Source organism: Sphaeramia orbicularis, chromosome 20 (genome assembly GCF_902148855.1).
Source record: "Sphaeramia orbicularis chromosome 20, fSphaOr1.1, whole genome shotgun sequence".
Taxonomy (NCBI): Eukaryota; Metazoa; Chordata; class Actinopteri; order Kurtiformes; family Apogonidae; genus Sphaeramia; species Sphaeramia orbicularis.
The window spans coordinates 14,261,711-14,284,191 of record NC_043976.1 but is presented as its reverse complement, the minus strand read 5'-3'; the positions used below and the strand labels follow the sequence as shown (position 1 = coordinate 14,284,191).

Below are 22,481 nucleotides of genomic sequence, written 5' to 3'. Positions count from 1 at the left end.
CATGTCTGTGTTTCATGAAGTGCATTCACACGGGATAAGTAAAGTCTATGTTTTACTCACATTTACCAACATTATCCCCTGGATATGATGTCAAGGCTTGCTAGTACAGGGTGGGGAAGCAAAATTTACAATATTTTGAGGCAGGGATTGAAAGACAGTGTATGACCAATTAGTTTATTGAAAGTCATGAGAATTTATTTGCCACAAGAAAATTTACATGATAGAAAATGTTTTTATTCTATGTGTCCTCCTTCTTTCTCAATAACTGCCTTCACACGCTTCCTGAAACTTGTGCAAGTGTTCCTCAAATATTCGGGTGACAACTTCTCCCATTCTTCTTTAATAGTATCTTCCAGACTTTCTCATAATAGTTTTGCTCATAGTCATTCTCTTCTTTCCATTATAAACAGTCTTTATGGACACTCCAACTATTTTTGAAATCTCCTTTGGTGTGACGAATGCATTCAGCAAATCACACACTCTTTGACGTTTGCTTTCCTGATTACTCATATGGGCAAAAGTTTCTGAAAAGGTATGGATAACAGTGTTAGGTATGATTATGACATCAATATATGTTTGGTTTCAAAACAATTGACGTAGTGCCTGCTGAGAAAAAACAACTAAATGCTCATTGTAAATTTGGCTTCCCCACCCTGTAATAAGCTACCACATATACACATGGTGCTTGCTGAAAGGTTAAAAATGTTCATTACCACATGCTGCCAAGTATGTCACCCATCTCATCATGTTTTCAGATTTCAATCTTGATTCAAGTTTGTTTTTTCTGTTAGGGATGTACAGGAGTAATTGATGCGTTTCCACTATGTGGTACCAGGTCGACTCGACTCAACTCAACTCTGCCTTTCTGTGTCTCCATTACATAAAAGAACCTGGAACCTGGAATCTGGTACCCAGTGCTAGTTTTCTGTTATCTCTATCAATGTGCGACCTGTCCTTTTTTTAAAAAACAGATGTGGAAGTTTACAGTAAATATACCAGTAGGTTAATCCACATGATGACAGCCCGCAAAACTACACCGTGGTCAGTCGAGGAGATTCAGACATTTCTGTCCTTGGTGGCTGATAAAAAAAATTCCAAGCATGACCGTGACGGGACAACACGCAACAAGTGACTTTATCAGTAACTCTCTGAGCAGATGTCGCGGAAGTTACGCACCGTGTCACTATGACGTCCAGGTACTCTAAAATCAGTAGTAACCTGTAATGGAAACGGTCTCCAGGAATAGTACTTGGTACCGAGTTGAGTCGAGCCGGTTCCATGTAGTGGAAAAGTGGCATTAGTGAATTAAACTGGCTTGATGCCCATCCCCCGTCTCCACTCCAGTGTTGCAAGTTGTTAAGAACTTCATGATCAGGAGAAAGTAACTAAAATAATCAATTAAATAATAATTAAAATAATCTAAATTCTTGGCCAATACTGATAATAATACTGATGCTTGAAATTTAATTTTGGCTAAAAATTGATACGGATGCCAATATTATGTTATCTTTCCCTGTTTTGTGTTTGTTGTTAATCCTAAACAAACAAATCTTCATTTCATAATAATAAAAAGTTACTATTTTTAAGTCTTGCAGCCCTTCACCACATTATCTCTGAATAAAGACATGTTCATAAACATAAAAATATGTATGACAAAAAACATGTATGACAAAAATGTTAATGTAACACATCAGATAAATATCTGCTGCTGCCACAAGTGAAATGACATCTTATGTATCAATACCAATATTGAACAATACCAGCATATGAGCTGATACCAATGTCCAACTGATATATTGGTGCATCCGTAGTGTAGACAAGACAAAAACATAACGTGCCCACACTTGAAAATCCCACATATGGACAGACAGACAGATGGATCGATGGACGTCGAACTGATGACTATACCCTGCAGTGAGGGGTGGGGGTAAAACTAAACTAACAAACTAATATAATCACATGGCCTCTGTGTGTGGTAATTTGGAATTGTCTCTTAACTATTTGTGAACAGATTATGGTAGGATTTAGATAACACATGACATCCACAATTATTATAAATTACAAGGTGGTAACAGACCAGAGCAAATAGGGCTTAAGAAAAGTTTTTTAATCATCTAATACTGCTACATTTTATTTTAAGAATCCGTTAAAAAAACATGTGCACTAACCAGGCAGAGGAGGAGGAAATACTCAGACCTTTCAGTAAAGTGAAAACAAGCATAACAAGTGTAGACATATTGCATTACAAGACAAAGTCCTGAATCCAAAAATTGTACAAAAGCAAAAAATTTCTCAAGAATAATAAGCAAAAAGTACTTAGATCATGAGGGATCTAAACTTGGCATGTGGTGTAATTTTCAGAAGAATTGTACAGATAAAAATAAATAAATAAACATCAACACTGCGTGAAGTTTCCTACTCTGCTAAAATTAATATAAAATGCCCCATTTATCTGTGTAATTACGATATTTTACTAACTGGTTTATAGCATTTATGGCACTAACATAGGTCGCTAGGCTAGTAACTTTTATTTCAGTGTGTTTAGAGCAATGCTTCAGTGTGTGTCTGCACAGAAGTATTCAGTTTCAGTTTGAAAAACTTGCATGGTTTGTGTGTTTTGCTGCTGCTCAGGAAATAATGCAGAATTAACAAAAGTCCATACTGGTACTGCATCTGATGCACACAGATGAGTTATGGTAGTGTGACAACATGTTTGATTCAGTATGAAACACCAGTGGCAAAATTAGTCCACTACAATCTAGATAATTAAAGGAATATAGTCAATATATTGTTAATATTCTAGTTATTTTGGTTCAGAATCGAACAAAATACGAGGTGATTTCATAGGAGGTGAAAAAGTTGTAGTTCAGATCATGGATTGTGATTCTACTGCAAAGTTCATCTTTGGGTCTTTCTGTCAAATCACCCAGCCCCACTTTAAAGTAACAAATATAGGAGTAGTCATTCCCCTGAATGGTTCCTGTTGAATTGTTATAGAATATTATATTATATTATTTGGTTTATATTACTAATGAATGCATGTCAGAGCATTTTAATGTAGAGCAGATTTGGCATGTTTTGTGCACTGTACATCATATGTACCAGGGATGCAAATGATCGATTAATTCATTAATCGTTAGTTGGTTGCCCTTATCAATCGATTAACGATTAATTGATGCGATTTTCCTGAGAACATGAATTTCTTTTTCAATATAATCTATAAGAATAAAAGCTAAATATTGTTTATATACTTCATGAAAAAAGCATGTCATATTTCTTAATGACTGATTTATTGAACCATTGGATACAGTCAGTGTTTCCTGTGGAATTCATCTGTTGATGTGGCAGTGTGTAATGGGGGGGGGCACAAACAGACGGGTCGGTCTGTGTTCGGCTCCACCATGTCCATAAAGACATTCTGACTCATCAACGCCATGATCCGATTCAATGACCAGCTATCCCATCCACTGTGGACAGACCAGCAGCCTTCGGACAGGTGTGGACGGGCGGAAAAGGGCAATTAACCGACAATTAATAATTTAATCGAGCAAATTCTTATCGACAATTAATCGTTAGTCGATTAATTGTTTACATCCCTAATATGTACCCATATGAGCATGTCATCTTTATATTGTATGCGTCAAAGGCAACATGAAGGGTCAAATAAATGTGGTGAAACTGAACTACACTACAATATTTACATCTGACATGAAGTGGAGTAAAATGGAAATAGTAATTGTAAATACCTCAAATTTTTCTTCAGTGCAAAAAGTGAGAAAATGTAGTTAATTACATTCCACTGCTGTAACCACATGAGTTACACTGCATTAAACATTATAGTCACAGATTTTGGTTTGTACGTTTCCATTACTCAGCTGCTAACAGACCAATCTACCCAAACTGGGCGTATCCCAGTAGACCAAAATTATATTAACATGAAGCACTGCGGCTGAGCGTGTTCTTAAGAGGCGATGTGTACCATTTGAGGTGGTGCTGGAGGCCACTGCCTTCTCACTGATGTCATTGCGCGCCGATGATCCCTTGGTCGCCACAATGGTCTCCACCCTCTTCTTCTTCTCAGCTGCTGAACTGGCCTGGGACTGGGTTTCCATGGTGACTGTTCATTCCTCAACACCTCATGGAGATGGGACAACTGTAAAAATAGGACAGGTACATGTATAAAGTTAAACTTCAGTTTTCAACAAGTTAAATTTAAGGCTTTTTAAGACCTTTTTAAGACTACTTAGAACAGAATTTAAAGCCCATTTCACAGCCTATTTCACAGCCATACTGGCAAAAATTCATGACTCCTAGAACCTAGGAAATGTACTTATTTATCCCTGCACCTTGATTCCCACCATTCCAAGTCATTTGTCACCAGGGGCTGCAAAGTTTTCGATAACTGGTTCCTAATTTCAATATCAATTGTCGGGTTGGAACAAGTGGAACTGAGTAGACTAACATTACTTTCTTTGTAGTTTGGACATTTCCCTGACACATTTAAGTTTATGGCAACATAACTTAAGACCTACCATATCAAATTTAAAACCTTTTAAAGCCTTTTTTAAGGTATTAAATGCAGATTTGTAAATTCAAGACTTTTAAGACTTTTTAAGACCCCACAGGAACCCTGTAAGCATGACTTACTTTGGTTTGTATTAAAATTAAAAATAATGTGTGTCTCGCTTGAGCCAAGATTAAACATTTTATCAATAAAGTGCCCGAAGAACCTCATCGCTGAGGCCCTTGTGAGAAAAACTTCAGATCCAACCTCCCTTTCCTTGACTCCCGGAGCACCCCAGAGGTCAATCCACAAGCTCACCCCGATTTATTTTAACTCAAACCTGCCAGTGTCTGATCTGGTCCTGCCCTGATTTCCGTTCTCCCACACCTAAAATATTCAAACCCCCAAATTTAACTTGCTTTATTTCCAACTATGTCACGCTAAACTTCTGACTTCTAGTCAAAAAAGGAACAACTCTATAGATTTTATATCTCAGAATAGAAGTAAAGGCAGCTTGTGGATAAACTGATAATCCTGCTCTTGCAGTCTTTCCAGAGAGAAAGGAGAAACCTTAAGGGGATACCACAGAGAGAGAGAAACATTCACAGTCCTGAAAAAACAAGGGTTGTTTGAAGGCCCTTTTGGGAATATCATGGTGCCGGGCAATTTTTCTTTCAAAGAATAAAGGTGGTTCAAGTTAATACTGTCTGTGGGTTTAGAAGGGGTTCAGCCAACAGTCTAGCAGACATGCTGCTCAGTTCAGCACCTCTGAGGCTGTCTACAAACTTGATCTAGGTCATGGAGGTCTCTGATTATGGAGACAACACAGTGATACACCACAGCCACTCATTTACACAAAGTACAGGACAGCTTCATTTGGTCCAATACAAACCCTTTACTTAAGACTCCATAATTCAAGGATAATTACTGGAAATATTTAGTGTGACTAACATTTTCTTTCCAAAAGAGCCCCGCTAATTACCTGACTATACTATTTAATTGTTCTCCACCCTGTAAACATGCACGGATACAAAGGCCAGCAGTAAAGTCGGCTGTAATGCAAACAGAGAGTGCTGCTCGAACTACAACGCACAGGGAGGGGAGACTGATTTTTACAAACTCCCCAGGGAGGGAAAGAGAGGAGGTGGAAAGGGGGGGGGGGGGGGTGGTGGTGAAGGGTAAACTTCAGACAAACACTGTGTGCTTTGTTTGTTTTTTTCCCAACCTCCTGAAAAACCAGAGTCTGTCATCCATTCTGACCCGACAACAACATCTGTAAGCAATTGCAGGCTTACAGAAAAAAAGGAGGAAAAAAAAACACAATGCAATTACTCCCCTACCAATCAAAACAGAATTAAACAAGAGCTTGTCCTCTAATCACTCCCACATGAATACATATGTAGCCGTCATTCCCAACCAAAGACATTTTTGTCCTACTTCCACAGATATCATCTCAAATCACTGCTGCATGCATTTGATAGACTGGGTGCTTTCATTTCTGGGGGTCTTTGCAGTATGAAGGAGTCAATCGTCAGAACATGTGTGGTGCACGTCTGTCTGCACATGCATATCTGTGCGTTTTTTACACTAATAACTGATCATAGGTGCCACTCTTCCACTTTCCTCTGCAGGAATAAGAGCATGATCAGAGAGAACTTTTTAGTCTCCCTCTTTGAAACTGTCATTACATGATTTTAATGATTGAACTGGTGCGAAAGCTTTGAATAGGCATGGAGTAAGGGGAGAAAAATCCTTTAAAGCTATACAACATGCTTTGTGAGTGCAGTAGTGTGTCTATACCGTATATACGCATGTGTGTGTCTTCTTGTCGCCTCAGGTGAGTAAGACCAGAGCAACAAAAAAAAAAAAAAAAAGTGTGTGTGTGTGTGTGTGTGTGTGGGGGGGGGGGGGGGGGGGGTACAGAGCTTAAAGTGAAGTGAATATGAGGGTAAGCACTGGGGTATGTTCAGGAAGAGAGGAGAAAGCGGGGCATTCCACTGGTCGGGCAAATATTCACAAGTCCAAGCCACTGAAGCGTGTCTGACCGGCCTTTTGTGTTCCACAAGGCAGGCCACAGTTCCAAAGCAGCAATTAAAAGCAAGACCTTTTCACCCATAATCCCTCTGACCTGGACGCCCACACCCAATACTGCAGATGCCCCTGTCTCTGCTTTCACCTTTCGTGCTGCTCATTTTCACTTTGTCACACTCTCCAGAAAAGCAGTCTGGAATTTACCACTTAAGATGCTCAGGATCAAGATGTTGAGTGTGGTGCTATCACATGTTATCATTTAGCACTTGCAGACTTCGAAACAAAAGTTAAAAGAAGGATGAAGGAATTCGATCTGTATACAATGAAATGAGACATCACTATGATAATCATGTATGGTGACTAATTTACAGACCCTGTATTAGTGATGTGTCACTAACACCCAGAACAAAAGACAGAATTATAAACAGACATCAATTGTTGTTGTTACCAAAAATATATGTTAATTTCATATTAATGTATTTTGCATGAAATGTCTGTCAAATACTTCATTAAAGAAAAGAGGCTGTATCTTCATTTGTGCTCAACTGTAATCCTTCCACACCAAAAGGGAGGCGATTAAACAGGTTTAAAATACCACAATTCAGACTGTTCCCTCAGAAAAAATAACATTCTTATTTTATAAGCACATTAAGCAAATCAATTTAACATAAATTATACGCCTTGGTGACAAAAGCACCAAGTTGAAAGTCATCTGAAAATTGTAGACATCAAAGTGAAACACTAAAATAAACTTTTGCTTTTGATAGAAAAAAAAAAATCTTTTTTTTTCTTCAAACACAATATCAAAAAACACTGCCTTTTGTTTGTTTTTTTTAAGTCGTTGCACTTTCATTTATGAAACTGCTTAAGGTATACCTCTGTTTCCATTGCATGCTACCATTAGGAGGTACAAATCTGCAAAATGCATGCACACTTGCTCAAACACACACATAATTATAATCACACACACACACACACACAAACTGGGGGACATTTCTATATAAACTCTTGAAGTGTCTTCTTAGATTTGGCAACCCCCCCTCACAGACGGGGTACTGTATTTGTGTTCATTTCATTAGGGCGACTGTTCAGTGTCGAGGGCCCCCTGAGGGGGGAGACTGGCAGCACTGCAGCATTCATCATCATTACATCAGCGACCACCGAGATCTGCTATCTTAGGCTTATCAACACTGCACAAACGCACCGCAGCGCAGCGAGTTAGAGGGGAGGGGAGAGATGGGAGATGGAGACGATTGAGGGAGATTGTGAGCAAAAGTGGGATAAGAGGGGGAGAAAATGAATGGAGAAAGGGAAGAGCGTGAGACTGTGTGCGTGTGTGTGTTCATGTATGTGTGCACCTCACTGTGCCCCTACACGCCTGCACATGTTTTCCTGTGTGTACCATGTGTGTTTTTGCACATTTCGCAGCTATGCCAACAACATTAAGGGCTGCTGCACAGCTGGAATAACTAAAACACTGAAGGGTGAAAAGGGAGGAGGAGTCTAAACCTTTCAGCGAGATTATGCACTGGCTCGAGCTGCATGTGTTTGCATTGGATAGGGTCAATGAGGGGATGAGGCCCCTTAAGAAGACAGTGGAAGTGCTTGCTGGTGGTTAGAGGACCTGTCATTGGCTCAAAATCCCTACCGAGGAGGTGTTCTCTGAGGAAACCACATACTTGGGTTTCCATACCGTATTCACCACTGCACTCATGGCTTTGCCCTTGGCCCTGGAAGGCAAAGGGGAAGAGGGGAGATCAGGGATTTGGTGTTTGTGGTTCCCATTCAGCAGTGAAACAACACTGTGCCCAGATGGCATTAAGTCTGGCCTACAGCTGATGGGGACCAGACCCTCAAGTAAGGGCCATTTAGCAAGAATTAGTCACACCCTGCCACACACACACACACACACCTCAAATCCTAAATATGCACATGCAAACTGGTTTAGTGCTAGGCTTTCACACCCTTTTGTGTACTATGACATGGATGAGCTATCTGGATTATTTGTCATTTACATATATCTTTATATTTTAACCACAGTGAGTCAGTCCCACTTTTTCCAGCTATGGTGTATTCAATTAGATGCATCTGTTGACATGATTTTACAGTTAATGTTTGATTTTGCATGTTCTTGAATACTGGATGCATACTTTATGCTTCACAGTATCGGTCCTGTCTCTGTAAGTTTGGTTTAGTTTTATTTGGAGGTAAAACTATTCAGAGGGCAATGCACACAAATGGAAACTGTAAATGAAGGATGTTTATATTTTTTGTCAAGGACAAACAGAGCAACAACACAGCCCATCAGACGCTTTCAGCGGAGCTAATAAGATTATCCTCGCGTGCGTCTTGGTCCCTCAGACCTCTCCACTTAAGATGCTTTGGAGAGCTGGTGAGGGACCCTGTGTGTTGAACAGTAGAATGAGCTGAGTGCATCTTACATTCCTGTGTAACAAACCCACACGATGTAATCGTAATGCTTACACGATGCCTCTTTCTCACTTGCTACCCAGAAGATAAGGGCCAAATAAAGCAAGTACCACAATGGAACTCATGCTTGTTTTTTCCCAGAGTCCCTTGCTTATTAGTGTGTTTATTTATATATTTTGACTTTGCATTTGTTCATGAGTCTCTTGTGTTAGGGCAAGTGGGGTTGTGAAGACTGAGACAATGGATAATGCAGTTGGCTTTGTTGCCATGGTGGCCCAGATATGCGGTGTTGGTTTCCCCTGCTCTACACTTTATTCATTTTCTTCCCATGCTGGAGCCTTTGTTTGATCTGACACTTTTTCAGGAAAAGATGCTTGTTCAGCCATTTACTGGAGGCCAAAGTAAATAATGCAACCTATTACTTCAGCAAAATACCCTGACAGGCAAAAGAAAAAAATCCTGAAAGTTTTTTGTTTTTTTAACTTCAGCTTGCCAAGATTAGGACAGCAATGAACCATTAATACAAACTTTGGTTGTTTGTTAAAAGTTGCTTCTTGTTGCTCATACAACCGAGGCTTCAGCGGCCCATACGCATTGTAAAGAAAAGGAGAGTGAGGTCTGCATCCTATCTGTGTGCCTCTCTCATCTCCAGTGAAAACAGTCTTATGTTTGTGGAGGCACTCTTCATAAAGGGCTTCAGAAGGCGCTCTGCAAGATGCCGCAACCACAGTGCGACAAGAACATCCTTCTGTGCACTTTCACAGTGAAAGAGTACATGTTATGCCATGTGCTGAGTTGTTTGAGTGCGCAGCTTCTACTGTATGTAATGTATGTGTGAACATGGTACGGCGGGAAAAAGAGACTGTTTGACTACGTCTGAGAGTATGTGAGCGTGACGGTGGATTCGCCAGGTGCTCCGTACGCCTTTCAGTATGCAAGTGCGATCACTGTGTGCAGAACATAAATAAGAGGGGGGACCCCAGGGAGGGGATGAGTGGAGGAAGAGAAATTCCTGTACTGATGAAAACCTCACACACTTCTCCTCCCTCTCTCGCTGCTTCTGCCTCACATGTGCTCACAGCAAAGGATCAAGCCGATAGATGGTTCTGCGTGTGTGCTGTGACAGCAGGTAGGGCTTTGACAGAAGGACTTCACACTTCGCCCAGGGGACTGTGGAGTACCCTCCGCTAATCCTGTAGCTGTAGACAGAGGTTTATTATAAAGAGAGGGGCCATTTGAGACCCCTGAACCTCTGAGGGCAATCCTGAGCTCTATGAAACTAAACAAGCGACAGGTTACACAGTCATCATGACCATGCTGCCAGTTTAAGGCCTGAAGAACACCTCTCCTGTGTACAGTTTCCCACTTTTATGCAAACTCGCTCTAATCTCATTCTTTCCATCCTCTTCTTCCTTTCTTTAATTCCTCTAAGTGTTGAAGCAGAGTGCGTCAGCGCTGCTATGTGATTAATGATGGGCCCTGGCGTCTCCCGGGCCGAATGCTAACAACAGCCAGGGGGCAGCGCGATAATGCACAATAATAAAGCCAGCAGACAATCAGCCAGGCAAAGCAAGGCCTATTAGCTAGCCCCATCAGGACGGCTAAGTGAGAAATTAGCCCTTCCCAAGCTCTGCCACAATTCATCAAGTGCTGCCCCTGAATCCCCCCTCAAGAAGTCATAATGTTTACTTAAAGACTGGCCTCGATGCCCCAGTGGCGAGTTTTATTGGCTCTTATTAATTCCCGTATTGGCCCTTGCGGCCATGCCATTTAAACCATATTAAAGGGGTGAAAATTGGATGAGATGAAGTTGTCTTGTTGTTTGGCTCTTGCATGATAAAGCCAGACCTAAACAGGGGGAGACTTGAGGAAAAATAAGAAAAGGGGGGCAGACAAATTGGCATGTAAAGGAATGCTGTATGAAGCTGTGCTGCAGTCAGAGGAATGCAGGGAGAGGGAGAGAAAAGGAAGAGAAAATGAAGAAACAGCATCACTTTAATGCTAGACTTCCTGTGTGGATGGGAACGGATCCAAAAGGGTAACACTGGGTCACACATTCCACAGATGCAGAAACAAATTATTCTGTTGAATCTTTGCTTTCTCCTTATCTTTCATCAGACAGGCTGACAAATACCTCAGAATAACTCTGTCATCACCACAGCCTTAATGCAACAAGTCAAATGATGGACAGGAGAAAAAAGGTGAGGGGCGCGCACACAAAGTACATGCGCCTAATAAGGCAGTTGGGTCGTCTTAAACCAACAATACCATGAATCACACTAGACTTATAGAACCATTGATGAAATAAGAGCCAGGTGCCAATATTAAGAAGTAAAATATTTACTTGCAATAAAGTGGTTCTCAAATGCATGTAACTTTATTATCCAAAATTCAGTAAATAACAAATACCTGAGTTCAATAATACAATAATATTCCATTCAACATTATTTAAACAACCTGCCATATATTATATATTAAATTTGTACGTTACATTAGCACTAAAACTATTTTCATGATCAGGCTCTGATCACATTTTGAGCGTAATCAGGACCAGTCAACTGACAGACACATCAGCACTAATTAAAAATATAAAACAAAATGTATAACATACAATAATTACACATCTTTGCATCACATGTTCTGTAAAACCAGTTTTTGTACTGTCTGAAATCAGAAGAAAATATGATTCAGTGTCCGTATCTGTCAATAAGAACTGATTAAATAATATATTGGTGTAGATTTATACAAAATGAGTTCAAGATCATTCATACTTGTCAATGTAAAATCTAGCAAATCACCCAAAACTGCTCAACATTTGCAGGTTTCTGTTTCTTGAGCTGTGAATTAGCTGTAATTTAAACATATCCTGGGGTTCAGAAAGATATTTCGAGTACATAATGCTTCGATGGTTAATGCAAAATGATCACAAGTCGGCAGTGTCAATAATGAGTGGGTACAGCCCAGTAGTTAAAATGTTTCATGGTACTTTGTGTTTTATTCTGCCGGAGCGCCCTTCATGCTGTGTTGCCTTAGTGGTCTGTATTTGGAGCATACGAGTCTTGTGAACTGAGGGGTCTGTGTTTCAGGACTAGCGGCAGGTGAGAGTGTGTTCCATGGAGTAATACGAAGTATATGGCAGCGGAGGTGTGAGATCAAAGACAGCTGAAGCTCAGAGGGAGTCCCAAAGACTTCCAGCTCCTTGACGGCTCTCCCAACGGCAGCGTCAGGAGACAACTTTCTCCCTTCACTTTCATATCAGCCACAGAGCCCCCCCATCCCTCTGCGCTGACTCGCAGGCTACGCACACACACATACACACTCAATACAGTCTCAGAGGATTTGGCAGTGATGCTAACGCTGCACCCCACCAACAGCCTGCACATAGATATACACACACGCTGTTGCTCATCAGAAACCAGCGCATCAAAACACACAGCTGAATATTTCAGCTTTTGAAAGGAGTTCGCAGGAAACTCTGAGCCCAGTGAGAAAGACTCACGCAACTCAAATTCCAAGACGATATCACACCACGCCACACTGGAAAGAGATGCCATAAACTTCACAGCGCGGACAAGTGTTCAACTAAAAACTTCCCATAAACTCCAAAGAGCACAGTCACAAAATGGCCCCCTGAAAATCCCCGGCATAAAGAGCGAGGAACAAGACTGTCATTAGACCCGTAGCCCCCTCAGGCGTGCCGCCTTGATCGTAAGGAAGCCAAACATCTGGCTGTATTTACTCGTTTCAGCTGTTTGCAACCCCACCTCAAATAAATCTGGGAGCTGTAACACCATTGCTTAGGACAGCTCCTAAACAAACACGCTCTATGCTTGCCGGCGCACTCACTCAACTCCGCACACTCGAGCATCTCAGCCAGAGCCGCGCCGCCTAACGCAGGCAAATAAATTTGTGAGGAGGAGGAGGAGGCCTTAATTGGAGCGTTTGACGGGTGCCTGGGGTTAATTGGGAAGCATGGAGAGCAGCTGGCTCCACGGTGGAAGTTGAGACAGGGATAATAAGTTCACCCTTTGCAGGAGAGACAGTTAGTGATGAATCAGATCAGAGGAACAGTGTACTGTAATCATCCTCACATCTCCCCTCCTCCACCCTGCACTCTCCTGACAAGCAGAGACAACCTGGCTTCCAGCTACACAATCTGGCACCTATCACACAGGCAGTCACAGGAAAAAGATCACCCGGCAATGGTTCACACACACTTACCGTGTTCATTCAGCTAATCACTCACACACACAATAATTCTTACCTCTAGGACACGGAACCAAGTTTATCAGCTCACCGGTCAATGTATGTAAATCTCTCCAACAATGTGTGTACTAATGGCTTATTACCCTGCGTTAGCTGGTTTGCATTGATCTCTATGCCAGAGGGAGACGAAGAAACTAGAGCAGTTCGGCATTCATATGTACCGAGCAGGACTATAATCACATCCCAGCTTGTTTCAATAAAAGCAACATTAACATAAACCATCTCAAACACACTAAAACCTTCACCCCCGCTTGGTCCGTGCAAGAAAAAAGGGGGAAAAAAACTTTCCTGGATTACAGGGTAATCAGGGCCATATGGGATGGGTCTGTATAACTTTGTGTGTCTCTCTGAAGTATATAGATTGTGTTTGTCTCCACAGATTATGACTTTCTAAATGAGAAAAACTGTTTTTCCAGAGGAGAAAACGCTTTTAGCCAGTTTTGTGTAGAGAAAAGACAGAAGGGGGGAAAGAGTCTCTGTAGTAGCTGTAAAGGGTTTAGATAAAACACCAAACTCAGTTCCTTGTTGCTGGAAGGGTGGCTGAGGGAGCATTTGGGGGCTGAAGGAAGCCCAGGTAGAGTCATAGGCAGTAATGGGAGGAGACAGGGACTTAGAGCGCCACACAAAACCCCAGCTTTATAAATAATTCCAAAAGCTAACAGGATCCCTTGTATGTGTGAATCTGTGAAATACATTCACACATGAGTGCACACACCCGCAGAGACACACACATATATACGCACACATACACACACCCCGCCACCTGGGAGAATAGGTTATTCACACTGCTCCACTGGGGCTGTTGTGAGTTTGACCTGCCGGGACTGGTAAATTTGGGTGGATATCTTTCTTGCATAGATGATGCAAAAGCGAAAGAAAACACAAGAAAGGTCCATTTGTGAAAGACCCACACACACATTTCCACACTCACGCACTCACTCACTCATAATGCAGGGCAGCAAAGCACACCGGAGACCTGTCTTGTAAATCTCTTTGTGAAAGCAGCTTTGGGGGGTAGACAGGGGCTTACATACTGAGCCCTGAGGTAGAGCTACAGACTCCACTCCCTCTAACCCCCCCATCCAACCACCTCCCAACACCCCCCCGCCCCATATCACGGCCTTTCTTCCTCTCCCACACACATACTCGCCGCACTCTTCTCCCCTCTTCCTCACTTCTACACATACCCCACATTTCGCCCTCCTTTCTTGGCCTTCTCTCACCTTTTCCCTCCGCTCTCCTCTTCTTCCCCATTCTTCCCTCTAACCCTCACTCATCCCCTCTGTCCCCAACCCGGGCTGCAGAGCACTGGTCCTTTAGCCCCGCAGGCTCCCGTGGTGTTGTGGTGACTAATGTCCTGCCTTTGCTCAGACAATGAGTTTGCGACTGAGCCGGGAAAGTGTTGAGGAGGGAAAAAGACTCCAGCACCTTTGACAAATGGAACCCTTCGCACTCCCATGCCCACTGAGGGAGGCTTTACAATGTCTCGCTCCACGCTCCACATCCTCCGAGGGACGGCTGCAACCCGCAAAGCCGCATCTGGGGGAATATAATGAATTCTTTGGGAAGTCTAACCTGGCTTTCTTCATGAATAAGATATATTTCCAAAGCATGTCGACCCCGCTTAATAAAAACACCAGTCTGGCAGGAATAGCCAAAGCCGTTTTAGGGCCCCATGTACACGTTAATATTTCTGTTTCTCTATAAATTTTCTCAGGCCCACTTCTTTCCAGGCCTGTCAGTGCAAGGCCAGTCCTGCATTTTCCCTGGAAAGTAAAGAAACCATGATGACAAACTGTCATTAAAAACGGCTGGAGTCCCTCTCTTTCAAGGAACTCAAACTCTTGGATGCTCCCTCCGCTACCCCACACACCCTACCCCCCGTGAAACCCTGAAAGGAACTGGGCTTTGTCTGAGGAGCAAAGAAGAGAGGAATCCCCCCCACTTTCCAACCCTATACTCCCCCCCTTTTCCCCGAACCTTGTTCCTCACTCCCTGCGGAGTATTGTTAAAACACAGCCCCCTCTCTTTCCGTGGCCCGGGCTCTTAAAACAGTGTGCTTTGCATGAGAAAAAACGATTAGTCTTCAAATGCTGCGCTGTCAAAGGAGGGCTCTTTCAGGTTGGGGCAGAAATTTGCTCAGATAGTAGAGTTCCCCTTTTGTTTTTTCTAAGATGAGGCATTATTAAAGCCAGAGTCTGTTAGCATTCATTGCTGAGAAGAACACACTAGAGGGGTTTATACAAGACGCCCCTCCTTTTCCAACTTGCCCCAAGTCTGTAGCAGACGGAAATGAAGGAGCAGAGTGGGGGAAGAGGTACTCATCTAAACATGTTTGGAGAGTAAAGAGAATGTCAGGCCTGTGTTTCTTTCAGGTATTAACCTTGGGATTTACATTTGACATTTTAACAATAGAGCCCTCCTTGACCTACACTCCAGGATGGAGCAAAACTCAGGGATAACTCCAACTACAAGCAGCATGGGTTTGCAAACACATGGGGTTAACATTGTAAGCATTGCATGACAATACATAACTTAATTAGTCATTTAAATAATGAAGCGTAGTTTAGACAATAGGCACCACAGGTAAAGATGCTGTGTTGAAATCATTTGGGAGAAAAAAAGTAGAGGTATCCTGACTCATGGCTTCACACTTCAAGGAGCAGGGCTAAGTGACAGATCATTGTTCACACCAAGCGGCCTGCTCATCTGTCCCCCAAGCGAAGACCCCCTCACGGATGCCACAACCGGCTCCCATCAAAGCTGACACAATGCCACATCTGCAATAACAGCAACTGACCCTGAGACGGTGTCTTCAGGCGTTCAACTTTACACTCAACACCGCGAGCAAATGGGGGCTAAACCAAAGCACTTCACCTCTTGCTGCTACACTTCACACCGCAGGTTTAAAGACATTTTTACGACGGGCTACAGCAAACAGAGGAGGGGATGAACGGCGCTCTCACGCAGCCGCGACCTGTCCTGTTTCTCCTCAAGTGAGAGAGAAAAGAAAACACAGCCGCTAACTGGCACACTCTGCCGTCGTACACATGAGCATCAGCCGGAAAATTTACATTGCCTGCAACAAGGCTTAAGTAAAGCCGTCAGCTTCACTCATCATAAATTCATTCTGGTTGCTTTAAATTCACTCAAAGTTAATTTATACTTTTTCTTTCTTTTTTTGTTTTTTACCATCACCAGGACTTCAGTTTGGGAAAGCACTTGACCAGACTAATTGTCAGGTCCAGTTGGAGTTTCCAGTGGTCCAAAGCCATGGAAAACAAACCTCTGCCTTGGCAACACAAACTCTTACTTTTTTTTCTTATTTAAATCAGTCAAATGAAAAAGTTGTTGCCACTAAAGAGTGGAAAAGAAATTAAAAGGAGACAAGGCGAAAAGAGTCCCAATAAAACCTAAATGTGTGTTTTTGCATAAGTGTGAGAAGGAGAAACAGATTAGAGACGTGAATGTGTTTCAAGTATGATGTGATGATGGTGTATGCGACAGCTCCTCGTTTACAAAAACCCCAAGTGTAATAACATTCGTCGATGTGAGTAATGCACATATATGAAATTACAGCGTGCTAACTTGAGTGGCTCCACCGTATGCCTTAACCAAAGACATCACCCGGCTTGAAAGGTGCCTTTAGCAGGCTCCTTGAAGCGGGGAGCGGGGGTCCCACTCTGGGACAATGATGGTGGAGGTGGAGGGGAGCCGGGGGAGCAGGAACACATAGCATATTAAATCTGCTGGCGGAGCTGGGTCGTCCGCACGGAGAGCCAGAGAGCCAGATCTGAGGCATGCCCTGAAGGGATGGCTGGGCCTGGGGATTAGGAGGCCAAGGAGAAGCCCTCGCGCAACCCAAGACCCCTTCTTGTCTCTGCTCGCACGCAAATGCATCAAGACGTTTTGACGCTCCTCAGGTCTGCTATCTCAGCCCAACTTTTTTCTTCGCACTCCTACGCGCTTTGCAAACCACACCAGCTCACACACACACACACACACACACACACACACACACGCATTCACTCATACACACATTTCCCCCCATTCTGCACTGCCTTTTTTCCTCAATCATAACCTCTGTCTGACTTGTCCTTTTTCTTTCCCTACTGTGTCTGTTTCATTTGATGTCAACTTATCAAAGTACCAACCATCAAAGTGAAATTTTTCTAGCGTAGGCCGTCTATTCAACAGTTACAGGAAAGAAAGCAACAGCTAATCAAATTACACAAGGAAACACTGCAAACTTTCACTGGCAAGTTGATGACTGGATGCCTGTTTATTAATGCATAAAAAGCTAAAATAATTGCTTATATTTCCACTTGTGCATGATTCCTGTGAAATACAATATTTGCAAAATAGTGAGGTGGAAAAATAAAGCTCTTCAAATGCTCCCGAAAAACCTGCAAAACAACCAAGCGCACGCTAAAAATAAACACAGTCCTCACTATCTTAGGGAAAATCAACTTCCCTCACATTATCCTTGCTTTAACAAAACATTTGCCACCTCTTTGAAAGCTTCTGGTTAGAGCATTAGCACAACAACACAGCTCATTAGGGCCTCCTGCATACAAACCTAATAACAGGTATTTTCCTGCAGGGTGTAAAAAGGCCTGAGGACAGAACCTGCCTTTAGCTTTGAATGCAAGGCCCTTAAAAAAGAGGAGAGGGCCATACCTCAAAAGCTAATAGCATGTCATCTCCCTGCATTAACATGATAGCCCTTATTCTGCCAGGTCGCAAGGTCAGTCACGGCTGAACCGGGCCAGTGTCGCTATGCATAATTTTACTTAAAGGAGCGCTTTCAAGTTGAGATAAAGCAATACGCGGCTATCTGACAGACTGACTCCTGCAGGAGGAAAAAAAACCTTATCCGCCTGATCCTACTGCATGGAGCTGGAGAAGCAGAGAGCGGCAATGATACATCTTTGCTGGCTACAGTAAGCGAATGGCTTTGTGTTGTGCATCTCATTCCAGCAGATTAGCATCTTAAACACTGCTGCATTCATCACTGCTGCTGCATCATAATGAGACAAAGTCCTGTTTTTTTGGTAGAGGTGCACCTGTTTGGCATTAATATGACTCCAGGCTACTACTTTTATGGACCCTGTAATAGCTGTAAAAACATTTTTCCTTTACAAATCATATTCATACAGTTAATGATTATTCAGAGTTACTGTAAATGTCTATTTTAGTCATTGTCATATTTTGGATATTTTTCTATCATCTAAAATGTTCATAAAAATACTGAATTAACTGTTTCTACCTACAATTTCAATTCTTTTGCATATATTAATTTGTTTTTTAAAAGTTTATTACAGATATTTTTAAATCACCATTTAAGCACTGAAATGTGATGATCACAATTACATAAGAATTGAAAATAAGTCATTCATTAGAACAGTTTTGTCTAATATGACATTTTGATAATTATGTAGCAGTTTAAAATCCTTGTATTTTTTATTTAACAATGCCACAGGCCTCAAAAATAAAATATATATTTGAGGGAAAACCATATTGTTTTTATCCTTATTAGTTAAATTATTATAAATTGTTTTTTCTTGTGGTCATTTCAAAATCCAGCTTATTAGGCCTGAAATGTAAGTGTTATTGTTGTGAGTGTCTTTAGTAATTATTTTTCAAGTTTACTGAGCTGAGTCCTTTACATGACAGTGATTAATTTCCCACTTGCTGGCCTTGTGAAATGTTATTTTGTTATTATAAATAAAACAGCGGAAATATTAAATGACAGTTTATGTGACAGTCATTTTTTTTCTTTTTATTTTATTTGACAAATTTAACAAGACCCACAAAAACTTTGCTCGGTGCCAAATCCACAGCAGAGATGAATGATGGAACGACCTCATAAAAAACAGCAAAAAGGAGATTTTTATCTGTGTGAACGTGTCCTGTTAAATGTCTTATTTGTTCTGCTCATTCACTGCTATGATTCAAGACAGCCAGACCTACGTTAATAATTTGCCAAGTGTCAAAAAAAAAAAAAAAAAAAAAAAAAAAGGGAGGATTTGAGCTGCACCGCATGGCTGAGCACCTCGGACCCTCGTCGTCTGCGTGAAACCCGAGAGCAGACAAGCAGATAAAATGTGGAACAGCTGGCGAAGGCAGGAGGGAAACTTTCAAACAAATATCTGCACATGTGGAGGCTCGGGCTCTCAAACGTTTTCATGTCCCGGACCCCCAAAACAGTACATAGACTTCTGTTGGGGGGGATTTTTTTTTTCTCATCTTGCACAAATTTATGACAGATATTATTTCCCTTGTACTACTTTTATTTTATTCTTCCCTAAATCACTTTCAAATCAGTGGCTGCACCAGTCATTAAAATCATTTTAATTATAATATTCTCAGTAGATTCTCGAAAATAAATCAATAAATATCTACTATTTCTAATTTTCCTTGGGGCCCCTGAAACTCCCCACGCAGACCCCTGCAGAGCCACAGACCACACTGTAATGGGCTTAAATTTCTTTGGGCACATGCACATGCCTTCAAACACATCATGGTGGACTGATGTTTCCTAAAATATTTTACTTTTTTATGTGAAGGGAAATATCAGATCATTTTAAAACGTTACATATCAAAGAAAATCATAAATCATTTAGATTTTCTGGGTAATTTTTTTTTTTTTTGTCAGACACTGAATCTTGTTTCTGCAGAAAAAAAATAGGAGAAGTCGAAACACAAGGAATTAATTCACATCAGTGTATATTTGAAAATCTATATTTCAATGTGATGCTGCTTTTTTTGCAGAGCAGATATTTGCTGAAAAATTAATGTGTCTCTTAAAAAGAGGCCTTTTTAAAATTGGGGGAAAAATTTACTGATTTTTTTTTTAAATTGGGACAAAACTTGAAAACACTATGACGATATCCCAGCATGTGAAAGGTCAAGGGTCATCCGTAGTTGTTTATGCAATAAAACACGCCCTTGTATCTTCTTATAAACTGTTGCATGAAGTCTGGCCAACTCTGACAGGATAAACCGAATCAATAACAGACATTGAAATATGATCACACGAACATAAATATGCACGTCCCCCCTCCCTCCCTTCCACAGACACGCGCGCGCACACACGCACACACCACCACCACGTCCACCCCACCCCCCATGCGCGTTTCTTTAGGCAAATGTCCAATAAGTTTCACGTCTACAGAGGTTCATGAAGTTTCTGCTCAGGACCCTGTGCAGAATTACACGTGTTTTTTTCCCCTCCCCATTACGCGCAAAAGCTCCACAAAAAAAAAAAAGAAAAAAAAAACAACTTTTCCCATTAATGCCAAACTTCATGCAACTTTAACCGAACATCCCCAGCTTTAAAACGCGCACATCTGTTTTGTGGATACTTGTTAAGTGTGCCATCCAGGGTTTTTAAACAAGCAGTAGTGAATAAATCACACCCAGGCCAAGCGTAAAGTCTGTGGTACATTTTTCGCCTATTTTCATATCCCAGCACGAAGCTTTCAGCGTTGTTTTTAAAAAAGCACAAGTTCGAGTCCCGTGTCGGTGCACTTAATCCGCTCCATGTCTACAGAAACTTGTATGAAATCCACATCGTTGTTTGGAATGTGAAACCCTCTCTCTGACTGAGTCTCCAAACTTTAAAAGTGAAGTAACTGCATACATGTACACAGGCTGTTCCGCGTGTGTGCGTGTTTCATAGATTACTTACTTCTTTCTGGGTGATTCCACCTAATTCTTGACTTTCAAATCGTCTCAGGAAAGAAAAATATGTGTCTTCTTCTTCCTTCTTCTTCTTCTTCCTCTTCTTCTCTTCCTAAGTTGCAGATGTGCCTCTGGAGTTAGTTGCCTGGGACTTTTTTTTTTTTTCTCTTTACGCTGCAACTCCAACTCCAAAACGGCGCTGCCAGAGTTTTTCCTCTTGCTTGTCTTTCTCCTCCTTCTCACAGTTTGCTGTGTTCAACCACCGGCGGACTAACACCATCAGCCTGCCGATAATATCTGCTGATAGCAGACCGCAGATGCGCGTAAAAATAACAGAAGCGTCAGAGAAGCGCATGGAGAGTTGTTATTACATTTAGAGCGCTTTTTCGAGGAGAAGAGAGGGCGAAGTGTGGGACTCCAGCTGCTCCTTCCCTCGCTTGACTCCTCCCTTCGGATATGCTCCCTCCTTTACTCACTGCCTCCCTCCTTTTTTATTTTGTGTACCCCCTTTCCTTTTCTTTTCTTTTCTTTTCTTTTCTTTTTCTTTCCCTTTTCCTTTTCTTACTTCCCACCTTTTTCCTCCTCATACACTTTATACCAAATTCATCTCCCCGGTTGTGCAAGAAATGTGACACTAAAAACATATTTTAGAATGAAAATTATGTTAATTTTTAACTATACTTGTGTGCATTTCTGTGCCTTGAGTAGTTACTAAGTGACTATTGTAAAGTTTGCACCTGTTAAAATGTGCACAGGTAAAATTCAGAATCATTCAGAGCTGTCAATCACACATTGCAGAAGAGGAAAAAATATGGTTTTAGATATAAATGTGCATACTGTACATATAATTAACCCTTCCATGCATGAATTATGAGAACCTTAGTCAATATTTTTTCTTGAGTATTTTTATTCCTTTTTAGGCATTAAAAAAACAATGTAATTGAATTTTTTCATGACCCTATTTTTTGTGGAGTCACAAAAATGTCCACTCAGCTGGACACCATGCAAATGATTTTTGAAGCAAAGAAACATGTATTTAAAGCTCATCATCAGAAAGTGATATACTGTGTGAAAACAATGAAATAAAACCATTTTTAATGCAGCTAATCTGATGTTTTCTCACATTTTATCATACTCTAATACTAGTTATTACTCATTTCATGGAGATAATATTCTCCTGAGACCCAGGAAATTGACAATTTTAATATTTTTACACTAAAAAATTGTCTTGATTGGAAACTGCATGATACAACAGTTTTTCAGATACATTTTTAAAAACATTTTTATTGATTGATTGATTTTTTTAATGGAATGTCCTTTGCAATGGACAGCATTTAAGTTAAACTGTCAAACTTTTGTCCCCTATAGAGGACAAATTGTTCCAGAAAACTGTTAATTGCAGTCTAATAACAATTAGCAATTGATTTACATTAAACATGTTACTGCAGATCAGGTTTATCAAGAGCAGCGAAGTTTCAATAATTTTATGAATTGCAGTGTTTGGGATGATGCATAAGCGTCCACTGTGTTGGCTGATATGGAACTAAAACAACAAAACCCATGA

The 22,481-nt window shown here is 41.3% G+C and overlaps 1 protein-coding gene across 2 annotated transcripts in view; it reads right to left on the bottom strand.

Moving 5' to 3' along the window:
- gli3 (GLI family zinc finger 3) overlaps nucleotides 1-21,334 on the bottom strand; it is a 110,540-nt gene extending 89,206 nt beyond the window's left edge. For both annotated transcript variants that reach the window (XM_030123775.1, XM_030123777.1), the window contains exons 1-2: nucleotides 20,925-21,334; nucleotides 3,980-4,153 (exon numbers count right to left, since the gene is read on the bottom strand). In XM_030123775.1, coding sequence (XP_029979635.1) covers nucleotides 3,980-4,112 — 133 coding nt within the window. In that variant the 5' untranslated portion in view covers nucleotides 4,113-4,153; nucleotides 20,925-21,334. The remainder of the gene's footprint in view (nucleotides 1-3,979; nucleotides 4,154-20,924) is intronic.
- Between the last annotated feature and the right edge of the window lie 1,147 nt (nucleotides 21,335-22,481).